The sequence below is a fragment of the Chlamydotis macqueenii genome, chromosome 11 (assembly GCF_036417535.1).
Source record: "Chlamydotis macqueenii isolate bChlMac1 chromosome 11, bChlMac1.mat, whole genome shotgun sequence".
Taxonomy (NCBI): Eukaryota; Metazoa; Chordata; class Aves; order Otidiformes; family Otididae; genus Chlamydotis; species Chlamydotis macqueenii.
In genome coordinates this window covers 5,846,963-5,873,282 of record NC_141566.1, presented here as the reverse complement: position 1 = coordinate 5,873,282, position 26,320 = coordinate 5,846,963, and the positions used below count along the sequence as shown (strand labels likewise).

Below are 26,320 nucleotides of genomic sequence, written 5' to 3'. Positions count from 1 at the left end.
AAGGGAAGGGAAAACATTGTCATACAGGCAGCTGATGTGTCCTTCTGAGTAGGCATGGACAACCCACAAGCCTCTTTGATCTAGAGTAGGTATAAAAAGAAACAATTTATAGAAATGACAACACAACGGTCAGCTGCTGTGATGCTAATGGATACTTTCGGAAGGACAGAGAACATAAGACAGCGGCACATCCAAATAATTCTTACACTTCACCTTCCACCCTCTCACTGGATGAAGGTGAAGGCGGAGGAGGAATACACAAGCAGTTCTATGCACCAACAGTCCGATCCAGGGGCAGGTCAACGAGTCGTGCTCTGGAGAGCTTCAGTGCTCCAGTGTTTCAACAAACACTTAATGCCTCCAGCCAGAATCCATTTAATCCTGACCACTTTGTGAATTTCCTCCCTTCTTTTGGCAGACAATATTAAGAATCATGCAGAAGCAAGCGAAAACGAGTTAAAAGAACCTGCAATCAACTTCAACAATAGAAAATACAAACTGTATAATAGAGAAGCTGTGCAGGATGGAGTACTTATGTTTAATATAACTGTTATGAAAAACTTGCCCTGGCGATGTAAGCAGAATAGATGATTGCCTACATCCTTTCCGTTTATGATTTTATTACATAGGATCCTTAAAGAAAAAAGTGCCATACAGTTATTTAAGCACAAAATCACACAACAATCAATTGATTAGGTAACGTGAGCCATGGAGATCACAGTTTGGATCCTCCACCTTAACATGTTTGCCACTGTAGTAGTTCAGTTGTCTCCCTAGACAGGGCAATGAGGGCCCACACTATGCTAGAGAGGCAGCAGTCTGAAGATGGGCTAGATTAAGCTTTTCCCAACTTGCAAGATCCTAATAAAGCAACTGTGACTGTCAAATCTGAAAGATGTCCTCTCAAACAGGTGTTTCACATGCAGTGGCTGGTCTGACCAGTCATCCAAGTCTTGCGTTTTTGATTGATCACCGCAGTTGAAAACCAAACAGATCATACACTTCTAAAATAAATGTAGTATCTCACAACAAAAACACAATCCAGAGATTTTAATAACCATCTCAATATTTTCAGAGCTAACAGATGTACCTTCAGAGATAATACATATCCAGAAAGGTTGTAGTTAATAACACAGTATTTTTAAGGCCAAAATTACCAGTTGTACTACTGGTTACAGGCATTTTAAGGGGTATTCATGTGAAAAACAGAACTGATTTTGTAAAAAACCTGCTCTGCAAGGTAGCAGTCTCTATGAGCCTTAGTGTTACCTAATTAAATGCTGAATGTTGACCATCTGTCATTGTAATCTGCAAATTCTCCTCACAGATAAATATAAACCATGGATGCAATGTTAAAGTGGTTCTTTATTAGAACCATAGCCCAGGCAGAGCAGATGAGGGGGTTTGAGTTTGTGTGGTGGCAGAATACACAGCCTGTCTGGATACATGGGGAGGCCCTACATCACTCTGGCTTGCAGGAAATGCACTGGCCAGGACACCCAAGTTCTGCCCTGTGAGACCCTCTGCCCCAGGCAGAGGCTGGCACCCGTTTGTTATCACCCCAGAAGAAAGAGGGTCGATAGATCTGAGACAGGCAGAACGTGACTCCAACTCTGCTGCTGTGCCAGAGTAACTACGCATTGTCCTTTGCTCACAGCTTCTTCCAAAGCCATAATTAAGTTCTTAGATGAAAAAGAAGAGGGAGAAAAAAAGTAATTATGTCTTGAGGTCAAGTCTGACAACCAAAATCAAACAGAGATCAAACACTCCTGCGACTGTCGGAGGAGTTTGGTTTTCAAATTCATGGCTGGGGCCCACCATTGATACAAACCTTCCACCGCTCTTCTTACAAAGTAGAAAATTTCAACATGATTTTAGTTCAATGGCTTTCAAAGGGAACACTGCACTTCACACAAGAGGAAGTCTTACCCTTAGCCTTCTCTCAAACGTGGAGATATTGCCTTTGGTCTGCTCCCTCCTTTGCCTCCATTCAATGAGATTTGAGTTATGCTCTCCAGGAAGGGAGATATTGCACTTCCCTAAAGTGGGACTGACAACCCCTGCCAGAATATGAGGCTCCGTGTTAAGCGTGATTTCCATTCCACTGGCAAAGGTGACTCTCAGAGACCCATCTGGGCTGACCCGGTAAATATTCTGCGTGTTATCTGTCAAAAAACAACAACCAAAACAGAGAAAAGTTCAGATCTCCAGATTTATGAAGCAAATGTTAGGTGCAACAGAGCCTTGTTTGTTCCTAGGTTACAGACAGCTGAACATGCACCACCGCAGTGTGATTTCTGCAACCTGTAACCTCCAAGCCTTCCCATGTCTAAAGAGCTTCTTATTACATTTGGCCTGATGATTTCCACTGTGAAGGTTTCCTGCAGCAGGAATAGAGAGTTTTTGCTTTCAGCTTAAAAGTATGTCAACCCATAAGCTGAGTTTTGACCATCGATATTCTGGTGATTTTAGCACGTTGGGATCTGTTAGCAGAATAGCGTACTGCTTGAGCGACTGCAATGAGTATCTGAGGTCAAGCATGAAAACTGTTTTCAAAATATCTAGGATGATGGCTAGTCTCCCATTCCATCCCTTTTCCCTGTATCACCATACTAAAACCTTCTCCTCTTCCCAGTTAGCAGCAGGACCCTGGGGCAGAGCCACGAGCCTGAAGCCTGGTGCAAGGGATCCACTGGGAAGTGGTTGTGGGCAGAAAAATGAATGGGTGGCACAGTGAGAAGCACGCGGAGGGGCCAGAGCAGGTCTCCACTGAAAGGACACCAAGGCATACTTTCTCTTGCCCGTGCGCTGTAATGCCTCCACTGCAAGCAGAGCTGTGCCACATCGCCTTGCATTTCATCAGGCCAGGGATATGAATGCAGGAGGTTACGGTGGCTCAGCTGCCAGTGGGCAACTCGATCATGAGCCTAAATGTTCAGTGCTACGAGACAAAGAGGAAGTCTCACTTTAAAAACGCAACTGAATACATACCAGCTGGGGACTATGAAAAGCATCATTTTTGTTATGCTGGTCCACACAGAAGTAACTAGTCCAGCTCTTGAGACATGAATATGTGCAAAATAGTTGGGTACGTCAGACAATGACAGTAATAGGCATTACATTAAAAGAGACTTTACTCAGATGTAAGGATAGCGTGCCCGACCGGCTGTTCACAGCGTGCTTCGTGATATGGAAATAAGCAAATTATATGAATCATAAATAGGATAGGTATAACAACAACCACAGTTGCTCATTTCTGGCACTGCCCATAGTGTGCTACCACTTTCCTGAGACAGAATTTGGTAACATATCAACTTTGAGGAGTTTCAGATTTAAGTACAGACATACGACCAGGCAGTCAGTAGATGATGCAGAGAGCAGATGGGGTCACTTGGACAAAGCCTAACATGTGATACAACACTATAATTATTTCCACTTATTCAGTGCAATGCAATAGTGAAGAGGAATGAGTGAAGATCTTGTGAGATGAGTTCTTCCTATTCTTTTTCTTATAGCTCAAAAGCTCAGAGGAAGAAAAGTTCTGTGATTTGCTCAGAGTTAAGAAGCTTTTCTATAGCAGACCTGGAAGAAAATCATAGAATTATTTCCCAGCACCTGCTCTCTCAAAGCCTGAACAATCCACTCACAACAAAAAAAAATCTACAAGGAGAAAAAATCCACAAGGAGAAAAATCCCAGATTGATTAAACTATACAAAACCAGAACTTGGGTGATGGATCTGCAAAATCGGAAGGACACTGGGGCACTTCCATTAGGCAGGGAGTAAATTCTTCTTGAGAGATGATATTGCCAGGAAAATACTGTGGTGTCTACAGGGATTGAGTCAAAATCTCATCTGCAGGGCAGTCACCAGCAGAGGTGGGCTGGCCTTCCTCCTTCCTACAAGCGCTGTCACCAGGACACAGCACTACCAGAAAGGACTCACAGCATTGGCCAAACAAGGCATTTCAATGCTAAAACATCAGTGGAGAGGGTCATTCTTCTGCGCAGTACTTCTCAGAATAACAAAGCTCAGTGTATTATAGGTCAGTGTAAGTCCCCCAGATACCGAAGCAGAAAGTGGCACATAAAGCCTGGAGACATTGGAGATTTCAATAACTATAATCTATCCATGGGACTCTTTTAGGAGAAAAAAACTCACTTGTGGTTTGTTTCTAATTGGTACCCCAGGAGAATTATAAGTAGTATCTAGCTATTTGTACTGAAGCAAGGAAGAAACAAATGAACTAATTCTAATGTCTTTTTTTTTTTGGCAAATGGTTAAGAATGCAATAATGTCTAGGGTTTCAAATGTAATGATTAGGGAAGAAATAAATCCTTTACTTACCTTGTTTTAAGGTATATATTGTAGAGGTAGCTGAGAAGTTTGTGGCTGTGATCACATTCTCTCTGTTTGAAGTGTCAAGTTCCACTCGCGTCAGTTTTTCAACATCGCTGTGGAAACTGCTGACTTCCCCGGTCGGGAAGGTTGCGTTGGTCAGATGGCCATCAGAGTCATATCTGCAAGACATGATGTTAAACAGTCATGAAAATACATCACTATCATCTTGTAGATACACCTAGAAGAAAAAAAAATAGGGGAAAAAGTAAGAAGCATTGTAAACACTGTGCAATAAGTAAAAAGGTAAGAATTCGCCCACTTATTCACTCAAAATGCATTCATTCTCTAATCTGAATTCCTGCTTAGATGTGTTTTCAGTGGTGCTGCAAGAAATACAACTGGGAATAGTATGGGATGCTACCTATATTATTCAGCTTCCGCGTGCAGATCGTCAGGGTTTAACCTGCTGGGATGTGATAGAGGGAGGCCACTGGAGGTCACTCGGCATTCAGGCAACCAACGCACCCCCAGAAAGGCCTTTTCTTACCCGTAAGTTTAAATAAAACCAATTGTCAGAGTCTGCAACACCCAAAAAACTGCCTTTTGTTGCCGATGTGTGATGTACATAATATGAATGGTGAATTTAAAAAAGGGACCTAAAGTGTAACAACAGCAATAAAATTAGATTGAAATCTGCAGTGATTAAGTTGCCAGCATAGTTTTCACCCTTGTGTTACGTTTCCCATGGGCCTACTCAAATCAGCAGGAACTTCTCATCACAAGTAACAGCACCAGAATCTGGAGCACCACATTCGAGTTCACCTAAATTTCATCAGTGCTAAAGAAATTCTTTTCATTTAAGGTACTTTATGTGAGTCGGGCCATGTTATGAAAAAGTCAATAATTAATTCAAAAGCTCTGAAGCAGTGTTTCTAACAGGTCTTTTCAGTTCCACAGATTTTCTGATGGTTCACACAGAAAACAATGCAGAACATTGCTTGGTGCTTAACATTGTTTCATATTAATGCCTCCCATCTTAGAAATCTTACTGATGCTAACACCTTTTTATTCATCCAGGACACCTCACTGATTCTGCAGATCTATTTGCATGAGTAAAACCAACTCATGTTCATAAAACAGAAGCCTTTTTGTGCAGGTAGGAAAGCATAATTAAGTGTTCATGTTTTATTAACTGTCTCCCCTCATTCACAAAACACATCCTCAGCTGGTATATCAACCGGTAAAATTCTGCTGCCTTCAGTGGAGCTCTTCCAATTCACATCAGCAGACGATCTGGCTATGTCCTTCACTTTAATGAGTTGGCATCATTTCCTTAGGGTCTTTATTTCCCCATAATTAGTCAGACAAAATCTATATGTCACAAGAAGTGTTGGTGAAAAAATCAGTAATTTTTTCTTCCTCCTAATATAAAAAAGAAAAATAGAGCAGCTCTTCTTCTCAAATGAAACATTGGAGAATGAACTAGTGACCATCTTCTGTTTTTTGACAGATAAATTAATCAAATGTTAAATACAATATAATCTCTTTCTCTTTCACCTCCTGCTGCCCTCACATACATCATGTGACTTATTTACATTCCACTCTCGTGCCGCTTCTGTGCAAACTGACCGAGTGCCACACCCAGCGATTAAAAATGACTCAGATCACTACGTTTCATCATTAGAAAACTCCATGAACACTGGGCAGTTATATTTAATCTACTGCTTCATCAAACAGATATGACAGTTTGCCAGGTTATTTGGATTGTCCACCACACCATGGAAAAATCCCCAAATCATGCATTTTTATGGCGGTTTAAGCCAGTTTATTGGAATGTACTTGTGCGCAAGACTGGGGATCCATCTCTGCTAGGGATCCAGTTTTGCTGCTGATAGTCCTGATGATGAGATACAAAGCTCCCCGTGTAGCTGAAAACGGGATAACTGTTACCGGCCGGCCAGGTACAGTACGGAATTACAATGAGACGAGAGCACGTGCCCATGGGCTCTTACTCATGTAGATGCTCCCACTGACTTCAAGGAGAACATGCAGATTAGTGTCTCAGTAATGATTCCACAGTGTGACCATCTAAAGGAGGCTTTTATTCCAGATTGCTCCAAGAAACCCAGCCCTCCGAGGACAGGTTCTGCCACCTTTCAGATGATGAATAGTAGCGCGCTGGGACTCAGTTCCTGCAGAGCAATGTTCTACCCATACTAATAGGGGCAGAATCATGACATATTTCTTAATGTTAATTTGAGGCCCAGTTATGCCACTGTTAATCATGTTGGTGACCATTTAATCATGCAAATAATTGCATTGATTTCAGTACTCACATGAGGAAGCGCTCACCAATATTCCAAATGCACACTTGGGGATATAGCTTCACAATCCATTTGCATTTCTATGCCTAGCACAGTTAAGAGTTTTATCATTTCAAAGGGAAAGTGGTCTAATTAATTTTTTCAGAGACAGTTGTTTCTTGCAGGTGTTTTCTTGTCCTTGATTTAATAGAGGCCCAGTGCTCTCCCTCCCCTTTTACCGCTTTAATGACACAATATTAAAAAAATCTAGATGACTGAAAATTGTACATTAGCTATAATTTTATGCAAGAGCTCTTTCAGTACTTTCATTCCATCAGATTAGAGTAGATAGATGACAAGTACTTTTGTAGGTGGTTTTCTGTCTCTTAATAATTTCCCTCTGTGAGTGAAGCTGACATATAGGTAGATGTTCTGAACAGTTCATTATCTTTGCTCATATTCCCAAGTACGTGTGATACGTGTTGTTAAACAAACTCATCCCACTTTCAGCTTGACAGTGCCACGGGTTGAACTTTTGGATGTGAACGCAAATCTAGCTTAAGCAGAGGAGATGATTCCACACAATTTGAAAGTTGCCTATCTGATAATTCTCTTAGCTCTGACACTATGGTCATATAGGACACAGAAGCAATTCACATGTAAGTAACCCTTTCAAAAAATCTAATTTTAAAACTGAAATCGGGTGTCCGTTCAGAACGTGACCTGCCTGGAAAATAATGTCTGGCTAAAGGATGAGTAAGGACCATCACACCCCATGACCCATGTATGGCAGAGGGCGAGCAGCACCTCCTGAAAGCACATCTCAGCACAGCGCTGATCACAGTCAACTGTCCCGCTGACCGCAGCAGATCGGGTGACATTCTGTGTGTCAGCCATTCAGGAATTTGTTGTGGTTTATAAAGATGACTTAAAATAGTGGACTCAACATAGATATTAATGACATGACTTAATTATTTAATTCTGCTGCTGTTTTTGCAATTCTAACAATTGTAATTCTGTTAATTCCTGCTGACTGATGTAGACTGGCAGAAGTGCACGGACATGCAAAGCCTGGACAACCTGAAGCATCAGCGAGGACAGTGTTACCTAGCCTGCAGCTAAAATTGTGAAAATATGAAAAACTGTTTAATTTAGCAAAATTTATTTCTGTTAATCATGTAGACTATATCCATCCTTCCAAGGCACAGATAGTTCTCTGTGAAGAAATCTGTCTAACATACAATGGGAGGCACATGCAAGTCCATTAAAAGAACTTACTGAGCTTCAGTCATTCTTTAACAAACAACCTGCCAGAAGACAACAGGAACAAGCAATAATTGTGTGAACTGGTTTACACTCAGTGCCAACGGGACAGAGGAAGACTACCGAGATTGAGAAGCACAGGACTAAAAATAATCTCCTCTAAAAACCAAGGTCCTGCAACAACACATGGTGTTCAGCATTTTAAGAAGCAATAGGCATGACTTGGAGCTACTGTAAAAGGTTTTTAAAAGTATCAATGGCCCATGGTCTGGATTGGTGGGACCCTCAAGTAGGGACTTAAATGGATCACTCTCACTGTTGAAATTACTGCAAAGAAGCATATTTTTAAAATAATTTCTGTTTATATAAGGTAACACTCAGATCAGTATTTAAAAAGCACGAGGACAACAATGAGCTTTGTCTTCTTGCAAGATAAATTAAATTTATATCAGTAGATGCCTGATAATGAGAACCGAACCAGGAAGGCCCTGTATGGCCCTCTATGGCTTGGTTTTCCTGCATATTGTAAAAAATGTCCCTCTCTAATGGTTTATACTTATGTCCACCCTATCAATTTAGTCTTTGGCAGAATAATAGAAGGCAGGGTGGAAAAACATCCCCTTGAATAAAAAAAAATCTCATGCTCTAGGGAGCAGTTTTCTTGGCTTTTATGCTACTTCAATTTTAAGAAAATATAATTCTAAAAATCTGTAATGATGGTGACTCAACCACCTCTCCAGGTGATTTACGCAGTAACTTAATTCTCCTCAATGTGGTTTCTGTTTGTATCTCACCTGGATGGCTTTTAGACCATGAACTCCTATGTGGCACAGAAAGCAGGCATTATTATCCTGCTCAAAGCCTCCGAACTAATACTGCAATGCTAACATATGACTTCCATCCATCACTTGTCACATCCTCAAACAGGGATTATGACAATTAATTATAAATAATGAGAAATCCTCATGCATCACATCTCTTTATAAATCACAAATGAACTTCCTCTTGGGTTGTTCTCTCTCTGGGACCAGACTGGGATGTTCTGACTGCATCTTTAACTGTCTTGTCTTTCTCTTTAGAAGTCCTGTCAAAGATCTCCCGAACATCTTGCTCACAAAGCCATTCCTACAGCCTTTTGCTATTACATATCCTTTGTTATTATACGTCCTCTTCCCCTGCTGAGAGACAAGTCCACTCCTGTCTCTGAATAGTCCTTCTACTGGGATTCACAATAATTTCCTTTGCAACACTCCCTGTTGTGATGAGTACGCTAATTTTGCAAATTCCTGATTCACATCACAACTTGTCTCTACTTCTTTAGTTACAAAAAATTCCAAAATCGTATTTTCATTTAGAGAACGATTCACAATAATAAAGTGCAAATGAAGTATAATTTCAGGCAGCCTCTGCTACACTTAATGGGCACTACGTACAGAGCATTTACATATGACAGACGTTGGCACTTAAGAATTGGTAGCGTTTTGTTGTAAAAGCTTGTGCAACAGCACTACTTGTCCTTTCTCATGCAGTGTTAGTAGCAGGGTGTCTTTAAGTTAGTAGAATCGACTAAAAAAATTTCAATGTTCATTTAAAATAGAGTTCTTTACATGAGGCATTTAATGTCATGGACTTACTCATACACAGTTGTCCATCCATTTTCGTCACTTTTAGTTGCTAAAAGGCCTGTATTTCCAGGATATGTCATCAGAGCCAGGTTGTAGCCTTGGGCATAAACTCTTTTCAGAACGCCATTGCTGCTTATTGTCAGCCAGTACACCTGACCCCCTGGTACCACGACCCAGAGGGGCAGCCCACTGGTGTCTCTGCGGATGTGAACCGAGTTCCCGTTGCTGCTGGTGATGGTGCCAATATCCCCTTCCCCGCTGTAGGTGAAATTGTAAACGTAGTCCCTCGTTATGAGGTTCAGCGTGTGCAGGTGGGTGCCGTTGATGGTGAACTGATACAGTTCTTGGTCCGCTGGCGACGCAATCTCATACATATTCGTGTCGCTGAGGTGAGCCTTGTTTCGGCTGACTGCACGGATGCGAACATTGCCAAGGTCTGCTATGTACAGCGTGTCATCAGGAGAGACTGCTAGAGAAGAAGGTGCTTTCAGCTTTGCATCTTTGGCATATCCACCATCACCTGGAGGAGAAATGGTGATTTTAGTAATCTGTAATGTTGTATTTAAGCTGATCCCCATAGCCTGACACGCTGCTTCTCCTCAGTATCATTTACAGGTCAATAAAACAGCATCTTCTTCCAACTAATTAAATCCATATTATCTAAGGTTGGTGCAATTCAAAATCAGTCTCAGTGAAGACAAACAAGAATATAAATTATCTAATTTACACCATTTTTGCTAAGGCCAAAACCCTGCTGCTCAGGAAAGCATTAACGGCAAAATTGTGAAAGAAAAAAAAACAATGACACCTGAAGTTTAATTCCCTATTATTGGTCTGTTGACATGTAGTTAAAGTAGAATTGTATTATAAATAAAACAAAGAGAAAATAAAACCCAGAAATTCAGCTAAAGTGACACGGAAGCAAAGATTTGTTTATACTTATTAAAACCTCAACACTACAGGAAAACAAAACAAGAACAATGGTCAAAAAGGGCCTTGAGAAACCACCCCTTCCAGTATCACTTGATAATTTACTTGGTTTGTGTATTTCAAGGTTTAAGAAGGATATCTGCATTATCATGGGTGGTATATGCATATCAAAGTGACTTCACATGAGCAGGATTTTCTGTAACTAGCAAGAAAGCATATTAAACCTCCCTCTTAGAGAAAAACACATTACTGTTTGTATTGCTCCCCTTCTCCTGACTGAGAAATTAAATTTGGTGGAGATTATGAGCATACCCTATGCTTCCTTGGAGATGGAGAAATTAGCTGGTCTCCTGACCCTGCAACAACCCAGCCCTGGCACAATCATTAGATTTGCCACCGTTTTTAATTTTCAGCACAGAGGGCAGCTTCCCTCGACAGGAACCCTGAAGCGGATCCTTTTCAGCTCTGGTCTGCCATAGCTGTAACTGCAGCTGGCAGCACTTGGCACGGCACACGAAGCTTTGATTATCATTACAATGCTGGGTCAGCAACCCACCTTCTCTGGAAGACCATTTACATTTTTTTCCGCTCCATTCTTGACATAGTTAATGTTTTCTTGTCAGTAATTAACCTTTTACTTGGAATGGGAGGCTTAAGAATTATGATGACATTACGGAGCTGAACACAGTGGTTCTTTGAGATGACAATATGACAACACACTGCACACCTCTGTACATGGGAATGCTGTCCTTTGTCCCATTATGAAATATGTTTTTATGAAAAAAAAAAAAGCCACAATTTCTTTTGGTGCATGCGGGGGAGAAGAGCTGTGTTGCTGAAAATGTCCAGTGCTGCAGTGCGGGCCTGGCACTTGCTGTTCCAGTTTAAAACACACAAAGAAGAAGAAATCCTGAACATTATGTGTTTGCAGCATTTTGCTGATTGTGCAGCACGACATAGGTGATGGGAAGGCATAAGCTAGTGCTTTTCATTGCATGGGAAACACCTTGGTACTCTTTTTGGTGAGAAGGGCTGCCTGATTGCGTAGCATCTAAGTGCAATCTGCACTGGGGCTGGTACCATCTTCAACATGGGCAAAACAGTTAGCACAGAAAGGCAGACTTGGAGCTAATTTTGAACTGTGTGTAATCTCTGTGTCAAAAGAGGAAAAGCTAAGACCACCTTGAGGTTCCTCCAGTGCCAACTGGAAGACTCACATCTCTAAATCCAATGGATTAAATCCACAAAGAGCTGCTGGTAAGGTTTTCATCTTTCCAAGGAAAGGGAATCATTGCTCCTCTCTCCTTCCCCTTGTTACTCTGCTAACTTGCAGCTGCACCAGGGGATCTCAACAGATAAGAGACAGGAAATAATTAGCAAGCATCGCCTTACCTGAAAAACAGTCACAATTAGGATCAATCTTGCAGTCACAATCTGATGGAGCTCCGGCGATTATAGAGATCTCACCATTGGTCGTGACCTGCTGTATGCGGTTAATCTTTCTTTCATCTGTCTCTGCAATGTAGAGTATCCCGCTGTGAGACACAGCGATCGCCCTGGCTGACTCCAGGGTAGAATGGATGGCCACCTTGCTGATGATGAAGTGGTCGATGCCTGGCACCTGGCAGTGAATGGGGCGCCCAGCAATAATTCGAACACGCCTGTTCTCAGAGATCTGCAGGACAATGTTGTTGTCCAGGACATACAATGAATTGTCTAGAGGGTTCACTGTGAGGTCTGTTGGCCACTCTAACCGCACCTGGAAAAGAAAATTAAGGGGAAGGCAGGGGAAAAAACAACAAAAAAGAATTATTAAGACAGTAAGGCAGATTCATTCAACCATCTCTGTTCACCATGTCATCAAGGCACTTGGTGGATTCATCCAGCACTGCTTCTCTAGTATGTACCTTTAACTGGGTTTGGCAGAAGAAGTTTCAACAAGCATCCCCTTTTCTGAGGTCCATGTCCAGTGTGGAACAAAACTTGATTTGAAAAGTAATTTCATACTTGTGCAAAGGTATTTGCACAAGTCCATTAAGGTGCGAACTTTATTATACCTATGCAGTCATGCAAATAAAAACACACACTTCATGTCATACCACATCAGCCAGAAAATTTTCCAGGTTTGAATGTTATTGTTTCAAGGTTGTAGTCAACACTTGCAGAGTGAAAAATAGTTAGCAGTTGTCAATGTCCTAACATTTTAATTGACAGTTAGTACAAAAGGAAAATGACATACTGGAAGAGTACAACACATTTCCACAATTTATTTACTAAGCAAGAAATGTTAATAAGACTTATATGCCACAGGAAATATAAGCTTGCTAATTCTTTGTAACATAATAATACACCAATATATCACACTTCACTTGATACAATAGCCAAGCCATAATTACCTATAATGATTTTGTTTTGTGAATTCAGTATTTCAAGTCACGAATTAAGTAAATTCTTCATATTTAAGGCTAGCTTTTTGCCTTTTCCCATGTGTGTAAGAGTGTAAACCAAGCAAAGTTTCCAAACCACGCCAGAGAAAATGCTAGAAGGATGACCTGACTAGTCTGATACCTGTTGCATCAGGATCTGGAGGAATTAAACATGCTCCCAGATAGAGCTGGGGCAGCCTGTCAACCTGAAATACAATCAGTATGCAGGCTGCTGATTGTAGCACATACTGGCCAGAGCTTCAGATTCCTCTTGAGAAAACTCAACAGGCAGGGCAGCATCGCTGAACTGGGAAAGAAAAACAGAGTAGCCTGGTCCTTCTCCCCAGCCAGTGGAGGGTCTGGACTGCAGCTCGTCTGTGGAAAGGTCAGAGAAGAACTGAGCCACTGAGACTGCAAGACAGCCTATTTTTGTCCGTCTCAGGATGCTTTGTTTGCTATCCTTTGTGACGAGATGCTGCTTTTACCTGAGTGGAATTTTTCTGGACTAAATATTTCAATCATCAGAAGAGAATAAACACCAGGCTAAAATGTAATGGTTTTATATGCTTTATAAGTCACAGAAGTTTTTATTATTTAATTTACTGATTTTGTTGTTGTTTTTGCTCATTTTTCCACTGTGCTAATTAAAAGACCTATGAATTTGGAGATGGCAGATGCTAACACAATGCTCAGCACTGAGGAATACCATATGGTGGAGCGTGTGGCCATCGCAAGCCACCTGGCCACCTGGGGTCAGCTGAGGAACCAGGCTGGAGGCCAAGTCTCTCCCCTTCTCAAGCATCAACATCTCCTGAATAATCTGATTTCCAGAAGTACATTACTGGTTTGATAACTGACGTTTTAATAAAGTGAGGGCTTTGCGGTTACCATGTCTTGCCCTGCGTGGCTATGTGGTGCACCACACAATTATGAAGGCTCACGGAGAAATCGAATTCCTCCTTGTGCCCAGTACATTTTACTAGACAGCGTAATAACTGGCATGATGGCTAATGCTGTTGGGTTCAAGATCTCTTCTGAACCAGGTGGTAGAGTCCTTCCAAACGATGATAAATGTGGTGAAACAGTTGGAAACAGATTCCTCCCATAAAGGCGCTGATTTCTGGGCGTGTGTGAGACTGCCTGGCTTCCACCCGCTGCACTGGGGCTGGTTTACACACTGTTATTAGCTCATGCTTCAACTGGGACATCTTTAGTTAGCATAAAAATCTCTACAAGGCCATCTTCAGGAAATTTGAAAAAAACCATATTTGCAATGTACCCTTACTGCAGGACACTTGATTGCTCTATCAAAGTAAATGGGTTCTTTTTAACGGGAAACAGATACCTTCAACTTTAACGGCCTCTTTCACAGATTGCTCTGCTGTAAAAATAACCTTTGATTAACCGTAACTAGATTATTAGTGATAAAAACTTTGGGCTGAAACTATGACTCTGCACAGCACCTGCCATGTCTTAATAGCTGGTTTTCATTTGTGGACCAGCCACGCTGCCTTTGCCCAGTGAATAATTTGATTTCCTCCCACTGTGTTGGTATGCCTGGTGTCTTGCAGATAAACGGGGATTGGTTTGGGCCAAAAAACCTTTTTCTCTGGTTTATTTGAGGCTGATTTGGCTTACTGGTGTGGAATAAACTTCCATGCAACTGTCCATTTCACTTGCAGCAGTGTACCTAAAGCTTGGTCTTAACAGCTGTTAACTGCAAGCACATTTGCTTTCATGCTAATCACATCTGTAAATCTAGCTGCATTATGGTAAAAATAAATTACAGTTTAGTTGGGAACATCTAAACAGTTTTGGTGACTGCAGCAGAACCTTTGCCTAGCTCTCTGCTCTGCAGAGCTCACAGATACAGCCTCTCCTTCCTGGGTTCAAAGCAGTCACGGATGTATTAATGGTTTCATCCCAGGTGAAATATTAAAGCTAGCATGTACCTGTCTGGAGACTGCAGCACAAAACCCAGCTGCTGCTCACTACATGCTCATGCTAGTAAAACTGGAGGGGAAAAAAGATGAAATAGGCCAATGAAAAACCAAACAAACACAAACCCCTGAGGATTCCTAATCTGAAGAAGAATGTCACAGATTTAGAAAAACATCTGCACTGTTCTTGTCAGGATGAGACTTCAAGGTATCTTAAACTGGTGGAAGCTGGGGCTGCTGCATCCCACCCCATTCCTTCTCCCAGTGCAGCCCCCAGCAGCAAGGCCAATGTTTGTGTGCTCCTACAGAGAGCAGGTTCAGGACAGTCTGCTGGCTAAAAACTAATCACTTAAATCAGCTTAAGCCGAAGTGTAACTGCACCCTTAGGTTCACTGTCACCTTGAAAAGTCACCGGTTGTTTCTTTTCTTTTACAGCAAGCTGCCCTCTGGCAGGTTTCTGCGACCAAACCATCAGTTGTGCTTCATTCAGAGCCAATAAACATATTACAGAGAAGCTCTTCAATTCTTATCAGATATGACTGTGCCTATTAAAAAGTTTTTCCAGACAAAACCTCAGTCAGGATTAGAATATTAAAACAGTTAGGATACTTTTTAATTTGAAGCAGTACTTCACAAGTCGCTGTAAGAAGTCCTCTCCCATTTATGCATATTTTTCTTATAACTCAAAATTGGGCCAACTGCAAGTGTTTTTTCTTATATTTGATGGGTTCTTCTCTTTGAGCAGTGTACAGAAATGTCATTGCCAATTATCCCATTATAAACAAACAGACGAGGCTTGTTCAGCAGCAGTTAGTACCTCACGTTCTTCACAGACTGAAATTTTCAGGTGCCAGTTCTGCTTTGGTTCACTGGAGACCGAGTATATGCAATGGAAAGCGCTGCTAAAACAAGTGAGCCCTTGAGCTGATGAGACCTTTTGCATATAAGTATTAACATGCCAACTTTTCTGGGAATTCAGCATTTCACTGTCAACATAAAGGCTCCAACTATATCTAATAATCAATTTCTAGTTTGAGAAGTGCAAACTAACACCTCCTGGTCTGGCTTTCTAATACATTTTTTCATGTCAAGTGTTCTGGAAAACACAAAGTGCACTAAGGTGGCTTCAGTTTAAATGAATTTTCGCTTGGAGATCTAAATTTAGGCAGTTAAATAGCTTTCAGACCCGAATGGTATTTTTCCTGTTTGTTTCTTTCTTGCAAAATATGTGTGTGCTTGTATAACTACCTACATACCTATCTATCTGGTTTTGCAATATTTAAGTATTTTTCCCACAGCAAAGCTTTACTACTAAATAAACAACGTGAGTTTTTTGCAAAGTAGCACTGCTAGAAGAGCCTGCATTCATATACTTCTTAAACATACACGCCCGCACATGTACTCACATTTAAGTGTCAGTTCATGAAGAATCCTGATTCACTTTTGGTTTTGACCATATGGCTAAAACTCTCTGCACATTTTGCATGACATTTTATGGCCGTGGCGTTTTTGGTACTATTTTAAACAAATCAGAACAAACAAATCCTACCGTTCACATCAAAGTAAGAAAAGTAAAGAGGGAAAAATTTATCCCTGTTTGCAGACGCAGGTTTCAAGAGCTTAACTGTTTGGTTGCGGGGGTAAATTTCACCCAGATAAGTTTTGTTTATCATGGATTAAAAGAAGCTGCATAAATCCCTAAAAAGGTTTCACCATCGCTTTGATTTCCTGCCATGCGTTGCTTGTGCATTTCGATTCCATTTCATGTAGCAGCATGAAATTCATGCCAAAATGTTTCTGATAGTCCTGACTGATGGATTACCTCCTATCTGTACCGCTCAGCTTCGAGCACTCCTGTTCACGCTACCTTTGCCTTTTTTCAGCTCGACGATATGCATTTGCAGACCTGATCGTAGCCTCCTCCATATTTCTCTTTTGCTGCTAACTTCCTTTTTAAATCTCCCCTTATTTACACTCACTTCAGCTGTTGTTTCCAGGCCAAACCCTTTTACTCACCACAACGTCCTTCTAAATAGCGTTTTTCTCTTCCCACCCAAACCCTGCTTCCTCCTTCCTTCTGCGAGAGCAACGGCTCCAAGGAAGGACTCGCGCAGGCGGGCTGTCAGGAGCGAGGACATAGTTTATAAGGCTGAAGGAGACCAGTTCTGCTTCCCTGAACTTTTTCCAGAATGTCTCACTACATAGATTTCTCTCTATTTTCTCACAGTTGACAACCACGGATATTTTTTCATCATTTTCTGTCAGTTTGCTCTCACTTCTGGGCTCTTTCTTTTGTTGACACTGACACTGTCAGGACCTCAGCTTGTTTCTTAATGGCGCACAGCGACACAATTCAGCTCCTGCGGTCTGACACTGGGGAACCCTTCCCCGTGGTGGGATTGCAGCCTCCTCGCACGCTGGAGGAGCCTTTGCTTCTCATGCTGCATATCATAAAATTCAGAATTATACAGTTCAGCTGTAGCAGTCCCTGCTCTAAACTTCACAAACATCGTGCTCTCTCTGCGTTTATTGTTCCCCAGTGAAAAACCCAAATAAATGAGTTTTGCAGCCTAACGACTGCTGTTTTCTACCCTGGGCTGGGAAAGCAGCTGTGGCACATTTAGAGACGCAGCTGAGAGGTCTGAGGCCACCAGTTCTCCGGGACCACGGCTCGGGCAGTCTCCCCACCAACCTGTCTTTGCTGTCAATTTTTTCCAGTGGATGAGGGACTCAGCACAGGAACGGGAAGGCAAGGCATCACTCCAACAGTTTGCACTGCTTGTCTTTGCTTCACTTGCCGCAAGATTTGCTATGCTCTTGCTTTCCAGCTCTCTTCTTGTTTCATAATTTCTTTTTTATTATTTTTTTTTTCTGCTTCACCACTTCAAGGACCGTATGAGGAATGCTGGGTTTACTAAATCGATAGGAAAAGTTGATTTCTACGGGGACAGGTTTCACATCATCTTTATTTAACAATAGAGGGACTATTATCCAGAATCACATAAGCCCATTGACTATGAAAATCAATGAAACTTAGATTCCTAAGCCATTTAAGTCTGTTTAAACATGGTACCTGTGGTTTATACAGACTATGAAAGAAATACTTTGTTAAATACCCAGCAGGAATTTACAAAGTATTTTGAGCAGGCTGATACCTCTGAGAGGAGGAATCATAGACTCTTCAATTAAAATATCTCAAAATAGACCACGAATTTGAATCTAACCCAAACGCGTTTCCAGTGCTGGAGTGGGAATAGATGTCCTCCAAACATACTGTTGCAGTTAATTTACATGGCCAAAAGGAGGGAGCGGGACTAGGTGGAAATCTAGCTAACAACAGGGCTGTTTCCATTTTATCTCTCTTTCTAACTCACACTTCCAGGTCCCACGCTTGTCAGATGAGGCAGCAGAAAAGTGTAGTTGCATAAATCTTAATAAATCTCTCACTAGTTTTGGCCTCATCTTTCCATTTTGGGCTCAGAAGTTCTGGATGCAGAAAGCCAGTGTGCTGCCAATGCAGAAAAGGTGGGAGGAAGATCTTGAAAAGCTTTAGTTGACACAGTAATTAAAAGTTGTTTGAGAGCAGTGAGAGGCTGGAGCTAGTACGTTATGGTGTCTTTTGCTTCCAATAACTACTGAGGTTCATAAAAGCATCTGGCCTGAAAACTGAGAGGAGAGGATACATAGAAAAGAAATTTCCAAAACTGAAAAAAAATGAAGAAAATGAAAGCCCTGCCTTTGAGCAACACCAGCTGCTGTGGATACATCACTCAAATACCCTGACTCTGCCCTGAATCCTGAGTCAAACTCAGAATTAAAATGTAAATTAAATTCTCGAAATTAAAACTTCCTACAGATTTGTGCCCAGGAAACTGTCTGTCTCTCCAGGATCACGACCTCTGACAATGGCACTGCTTCTCAGGGCAGCGCTCCTTTGACTCAGGGCTGGGCAGAAAGAGAGACCAGGGGAAGTGAAGGATGAGGAGCTGCTGCCAGGAGGTTGCCAGTCGGGTGTGCGGGAGCCACAGCTGCTCCTCAGCCGGATCAGGGCTGCAGAACACATTCCTGCAAGGATCAGAACAAATGCTAACTCCACAGCTTTCACACGAAAATACAAATTCACTTCTGTGATTTAAGTTTTCCCTCAAGAGTTACACTATTAAACTCACAAACACAACTTCTGCAAGGGAAAGAAAGAAGGATAGGAAAAACAGATATCCTGCAACTCATGTTTATGACAGGGCATCTTCCACGGCAAATTCCTACAACTATCCACAATTCAATAGTAATAGCTTTTTTTAACCCATTTTAAGAGTGAATGAATTTTTTTTTGCTAAATTGTAGCATAGAGTTAAAGCAAAACAACTATGGAAAAGTTTGACTTTTATCATTAAATTATACATATTTTTTCACATGGATATAAAAAATTCCTGGCAGAAAAAGCAACTGAAGTAATTTGAGTCCTTACTTTTTCAGAAATTAGCCCTGAGATTAATTTTTATCATGACATGATTTTCTGCAACTATTTTTTCACAAGTATTTGCACAATAGATATTTCAACTGAGCAAAATGAAGGTAATCTAACCGTCATGCTGCATTAAAAGCAAACACATACTGCTGTTAGACTTCTAATAGCTAATAAAAAAAATTAGGCATCTTGCATTTTGCAGAACAAACAAGACAACAGCCTTCCACGCAGCAATCCTTCTATGTGAGTATTCACACTGATTAGATACGCACAAGAAAATGCTCTGGAGAGTGTTTGATTCCAGTCTGAGACTGTCAGCAGCCACTCTGCTTTAAATTTCTGTCAGCTAAGGGCATTGGTTACTGCTGTGATGCACATTTGGATATGCATTATCAGACCGTGCCAGAAAAGCTTGCAAGGATAAAGTTTAGGACCAATGTATTTTCAAGCAAAATTCAAGCAATACCACTCAACTAAATAAAGTATCTCAAGCCTGGGATGGATACAACCTGGATGTAAAAGGAGAGGCGCTTGTTCTTTTTGCCTTCCGAAAAGGCTCTAGACAAAGACTTGAAAAGTGCACCTGAAATTAGGTTTCCAACAGGTTCCTAATCAGATAGCTAAATAAAGTTTTTGATTTTCAGCAGCTGAGCTCTAGATCTAGAAAGGCATAGAAAGGCTCCAGACCTAGAAGGGCCCAGGAAAGCTCTACAAAACCTTTGCAAATTGAACAAAAAATAGGGGTGGGGGATGGGGACGTGCAGGAGGCCCTAGAAGGGGTCCCTGGAGAGCTCTGTATTCAGAAAGGGCCCATATGGGTGCTGGATCTAGAAAAGCCTGCCAAGCTAGAAAGGGCTCCAGAAGGGCTCCAGAGAAGTACCAGGTAGGCTCTGAGGAAAAGCTCTAAAAGGCTTCGAAACCCTCCCAGGAAAAAGATCTAGTGAGTCTCCAGACAAGCTCCAGAAGCTATGGATGGCCCCCACCCAGCTCCAGAAAGTTCTGGATCTAGAAAGGCCTCAGAGCTACCAACACGGTAGATCTCTTCAGAAAGGCTCTTGACATCTCTAGCAAAGTTCTAAATTTCTGGATCTCAGGCTCTTAGCAATTTCTAGATCTAGAAGGCAACACGAATAGCTAGACAGTGCTAAATCTAGAAACATCCTTTAAAATGTCTTCTTTTCTTTATTCCTTCAAACAAAATCAAAAAAGACTGAAGGAAACAGCAGAAGTTATAAATCCTTCTGGATGGCAGCATACAAAAGTCATTTCACAATGAAATCAGTTCGTTATGACTAGGCTACTTAGACCAAGTTTCAACCATTCGACCTCTCCTGATTCCCTAAATTTCTGGCATACCTTTCACGAACCACCCAACACACTCCTATAGTTCATGACAGTAATAGCAAAAACCACGTTGTTTTTTTTGTCACTATTGATATGGACACAGAAATGTAACTCTGAACTGGCAAGAAAAATAGAAGAGAAAAGAAATACATATGGATGGAGAACCTAAAGGGTTTTATATCATATCATGACTTTCCCAAGTTCTCACCAGAGACAGCTACACGCTGTTCAGTTTCCCGTTTTGCTTTGAGCAGTTGATTGAATGGCTACTGAGTGATGTTAAGACATTTATGATTTTCCTGCAATGTGACCTACATTGCTAAACTTCATAAATTTATTCTCCAGGGCAGTGTATCATTTTGCATGCCATACCCATCCCAAAGGAATCTATCAGCAGGAGATGAGGCCCAGTTTGTAAAAGCTGAATGTCCTTCAGACATTTTTAGCTAATTTGTTTGTAAATGTGATTGTTATTGTCAGAGTAACATACCGCATAAAATGGTGCTCTCTATCATTCTGTTTGCGTCTCTCTCTGCGGCCTAAACTTCATAATGCAAAGCTATAAATGTAATCTCTGTACGGCACGCTACAAATGGATATTACCAATGTCTCTCCTGACATCTGCATTTTTTTTTTTTGCTCCACTGACACAGTGCCTTTTCATTTTTTTTTTTTCCCTTGGCAGAAACAAGGGTAGAAAAGATGCTGAAGCAAACACAGCACCATGAAGAGGCGAATTCGGGCACTCTTAGCTGTCGCTGCCCAGGCTGCAGCTCCCGCCACGTTACCTTCTGTGATGTCACGGCTTACTTCCGTTTGACTTCAGCAGCTTGTAAGCATAATGCAGGGCAAACTTAGTCCCAATAATAATACTATGGATACCACTAATACCTCCAAAGCAACACTTCTTGGTACTAAAAGCTTTCCAGCCTTTGTTTATAACCAGCTTTGAGACTCGAGAAGTACCCAGACAGCGAGGGAACAACACCCTCTAGATTTCCCTCGTACTGATACGCTTCAAAGTCCTGCCCTTCGTCAGCTGTTATTATTACAGTGTTGTTTTGACAGGATCTGGAGACTTTCAGGTTCCCCTTAGCACCTGGAGCAATTTGCAGGCCAGAAATATCGTTGTGCTGGCTTTTTTGACCCCCCTTCCGCTGCTTACTGCAGTGCAATGCTTTCAGTCACACAGCCATACCCCCACTTTCTTTCACAGGTTTCAAATGCAGCAGTTTGCAGCTATGTAGAATTTCAATGACCAAACTATAGAATTAAATAGCTTATTTTCACTCAGGCTGGTTTTATGCCTTTATTTCTCTAAGCTTTCTCCCAATCCATGCTGTCATGAAGACAGACCAGGAGGTCAAAGAGAAGTCCTCACTCCTCTAAGATGTAGGACAATCTTTCTCTGACCTACTCAATGCAACAATTTCTGTCTCAGCAGCGTGGGACATCTCTGCAGGATGGACACCACCACCTCCGGTCACTGCTGGCCTCAAACCTGCCCTGTACTCCAACTCCAGACTTGTGCCAGCCCATTTGGTCCCCCTCCCCCTAATGCTGTGCAGCACTTCCCAACGCCCAAACCAGACTACACGGGGAAATATGAAAGGATTGGAGCAGAGGCAGTAAAGATAGCTCCATGTAAAGCTCCATTATTATTCATCTCATAACACACAAAACCTGTGGCATCTGTGGGAAGCACTTTACCCCACAGATGTGTGAAGGGTTGGTTGGTGAAAGGAGGAGAGCAACATACACACAGCCCTGACAATCTTAAAAAAAATTGGCTAATTGCCTCCATCAAAGCAGATCTTGCTTAAATCACAGGCAGGCCTTTGTTATTAGTGGATGTGGATTACAAACTGCTTTAAAAGAAAAGAAGAGGCATTATCTACTTGGCCTGCTTCTGCATGCTCCCATCATCATCTACATCTACGGCAGACCTTCCTGGGCCTTGGACTCCAGCATGTCAGGGACCAGCTTTCACTGTCTGATTACTTATGGTAGCTCTGCAGTATGCGTAGAAACCACATATATGTACATAGAAATAGTTATATATGCATATATAGGTATATATTATGTGTATATATATTCTTCACACATACATTTTGTCCACTATATCTCCTCAATAGGTGAAAAAAGTCAGATATAGTCACTGATACATCTCAACCCATCGCAGACCCTCACCAGTCTGGCAAAGCTGCACTAAACATTTTCAGCACAGCAGATACAAGGCCTCTGCCACAAATAACTCATCAGCTAGACTCCATCCTACTGAAACCATATTTAAATGAGAGAGATAATCAAAGGCTACTGGCGCATAAAGAATAAAGAGTGAAGCAAGCTGAGAAGTTGGTTGCTTGGGAAAAGCTGACAGGAGAGCCTCAAAATGAGCCGGGCTTCTTAGCTGGGAACTGCTCCCTGGAGAGCAAAAAGAGGATCAAGTCTTTGAGAGCTTGGCCAGGTAGGGATGGTGGGCGAGCTGCAGGAAGCCCAGGGGTGGCAGAGCAGCTTGGATGTGTTGGTACCGCTGGGTGGATGTGTACAGGGGCTTTGTGTACGTGCAGGCAGCATTTGGTGAGCGTGGAGGTTTCTGTCAGTCGTGAAGGCACACCTGAGTCGTGAAGGCACCTAGACTCAGGGCTGAGCTGCTACCTTCTTGCTAGCCATCCAACTCTTACAGAAGTTTCTTCCTTCTTGCAATTTCTTATCAGAAACAAATGACTAAAAAACCAATTTAAATCTGACTCTGTATAGCAAAAAGCAAGAGAAAAGTCACGAGCAGAGGGCTGTCAGGTCTCCTTCACTCCACTATCAAGTGTCTAACACTCCCTGCCTCAACAATCAAAGAAAAGGATGCAACAGTTGATTAAAATGTAGATAGTCTCTTACTCAGTAGTAATGCATTATTTATGGCAGATAATTGAAATAAATTGCTGTTTTGCAGGTGAACAATATAAAAAGAGCACTTGGGCTTTAAGGAAGAAATTGCAGTGTGACTTCGTCGCACACTATCTCGCTCCTATGACTAATATTTCAAATTCAGTGATAGAAAAATTTGATTAGAATACAAATTAGCTGTGATGAAACCATCCTGCTTTCTGTTTGATATTTTTACAATCACATTATACACCTACAAGTTTGATTCACGAGCTCTCACAGACTTTTTTCCACCTGAAGTCCTAATCCTGCGAGCCTCTTTCCTCTCAGTTCCTGTTAAAGAGAGGCTATTTAACCTCTCCTCTACTCCTGGGAAAAGACTATTTTATCTTCTACCTGAAGATCTTTCTTAAAAACGGCTTTCAGCTTGGTTCTGCTTCAAAGTATGGATACTAGTGACTGCTTGTTCCTGCATGTGTTATTACGGCTGCAATTATTTTGTGTAGGCTTATGGATTCCAAAGACTAGCACTTAATTAATGGGGAGGGGGCTCATTTTTGAAAAAGTTTCAAAATGCCTCAGTAAAGACTCTATCCATTACCTGTTTTGCTCTATTTTTCAGAAACACACACATACATCATCTTAGGATACCGTTGCTCCCTGCTACACGCTCTCCACTCACTACTCTTCCAATTAAGCCTGGAAAAGCACCCAGCGAGAAGCCCTGGTTCCACTAAGTCACTGGCGAATCAGTTGCTGATTTTGCTGGGGCCACAACTTCCACTCCAGTTAGCTTCTCTGATACTCCAGCAAAGCCAGAGAAGAACGAACATGAAATTAAGCAGCAGAGTAAAAAGAACCAGATAATAAGATAACTTTATACTGGAAAAAAATAACAGCTTTTCTCGGCTCCTTCACGCAGCAAAAATTAAAAAAGATAATAACAAAGATATTTGCTAAAAAGAAAAAAGCTTTGGAAGTCTTCTGCAAGAGAAGACCACAAATAAAAATTAAAGCACCCATAAATTGTCATTTCTGCTTTGTGTGCTTTTTGTTCAGCGATTTCATGAATACACATAAAACATGTTTCTGCAAAGCACAGAAAAACACAGTTCAGAGATTTGGAATATTTATGAAAGATGAATTACACGTAACTGGAACAGTGTATCAAAAGCCTCACACAGGTAGAGGAGTAAAAGTAAATCAAGAGCAGGGGCAGTTGTGCAATACTTCACTACAGTGAAAAAAAAAGCTGTTGCTTTCTGATGGCATGCAGCTCTAACACAACTAGAATATCACGCACCTAGAGTTAAAAAAAAAGCCAATAAGAAAGTGTTTTGTACTTTCTGCTTACACAAGAATGCAGTATCTACTGTCGGGTACGTAGAGAGCGACAGTGTGTCTTCCTCCGACCTGCAATACTAATTAATCAACCGGCTCCACGTAATCCTGCAGTTGCTTTGTGACAGCCTACTCTCAACCTGGCTTAAGAGTACTTCAGCCCGGAATCAGTTTGAGTTTTACGCTGGCAGCTTGCTCCCCCTGTTTCTCACCCGTTCATCAGATCATATTTTTGTCTTTCCCATTTCCCTTTCCCGCCTCCAAACATACCCAGTGCAAGTTCTGTTCAGGCTGTGCTTGCTCTAATGAGCAGAGACCCTCATCGCTGCTTTCCAGTGAGGTCACCATGTCCTGGGAGCTTTTTGTTCTGCTCAAAAGCCTTCCACAATGCTACTGAAGCATACTGTGCCTGTGCAGATGCTGGTGGGGAGCGCCTGCAGCACTTGTGACTGCGGGAGCAATGTCAGCGCTTGCATTTCTGAGATATATATACTACATTTTCAAACAATTCTGCTCATCCTTACTCATGCTTTCCGGATTTCTGTCTCTCACTTCAACTATTTCAAGTAGGTCATCAACAGCATTACTTATTCCCCTCTCCACCATTATTCAAAGTAGGCTGTCCAGGACACAACATTCTTGCCACGTGTGGGTTGCCTTTAAACCCTGTTCCAGAAATCTGCCTTTTAATTTGACCTATGCAAGCAAATTGCCTACGTAAGTACCGCTGTCACATTTTTATAAAGGAGCAAAATATTTTGCAGTGTCACTGAAGTTTATGTGAGGCAACACAATATAGATGGTTCCCTCACATGGAGAACTGCTGAACAAAGGCTGATGAAGTGCAAATGTCAAGAGAAAGTCTTCAAACCAGACCTTTCATTTTGGAACACAGCAGTGACAGTTATTAACACCATCAATCAGGCCAGAGCGATTGCCTTGGCACAGACCCATGCCTAGTGGGACTGACATCAGCACAAGAACAAGGCCACGGTTACAGGCGAAGAGAAAGCTCTTGGGATTCATTTTTGTTGCCTTGCAAACGTTTGGTCTCTATATTTGCAGGGACTGTGCTCGAGATTGGTTTAAACAGTTTCCAAATACTAACTGCTACCACTCATAAAGATATAAATGACCTGAGGTTCAGAGCGGTGGAAATTCAGCCCACATATTTCTCATGGGAGGAAAGACACAGGATGAAATTGCAAGATGGTAGAAATATCTGCTAATTCTCTCCTCAGCTTTCACCACGGCAATGGAGGCAGAAGAGAAGTGAAGCTTATCGCTCAAGCTGGCTGAAGTGGTTTTCCTTTCACACAAAACCTCCCACAACGTCAATATAACTTCTATGAACACTGGATCTAATGAAGTCTGGTTTCCTAAGGACTTCCATCTCATGGCTAGCTGACTTGGGAGTTTAATAAGACCCAAGCACCAAATGAGGCTTTCCTGTGAA

The 26,320-nt window shown here is 41.7% G+C and overlaps 1 protein-coding gene across 1 annotated transcript in view; it reads right to left on the bottom strand.

Annotated features, from left to right (window-relative positions):
* The window catches only part of TENM1 (teneurin transmembrane protein 1), a 321,398-nt gene that overhangs the window by 13,889 nt on the left and 281,189 nt on the right, over positions 1-26,320 (bottom strand). Inside the window, exons 24-27 of the mRNA XM_086756176.1 lie at positions 11,855-12,221; positions 9,542-10,052; positions 4,348-4,520; positions 1,930-2,165 (exon numbers count right to left, since the gene is read on the bottom strand). Coding sequence (XP_086612302.1) covers positions 1,930-2,165; positions 4,348-4,520; positions 9,542-10,052; positions 11,855-12,221 — 1,287 coding nt within the window. The remainder of the gene's footprint in view (positions 1-1,929; positions 2,166-4,347; positions 4,521-9,541; positions 10,053-11,854; positions 12,222-26,320) is intronic.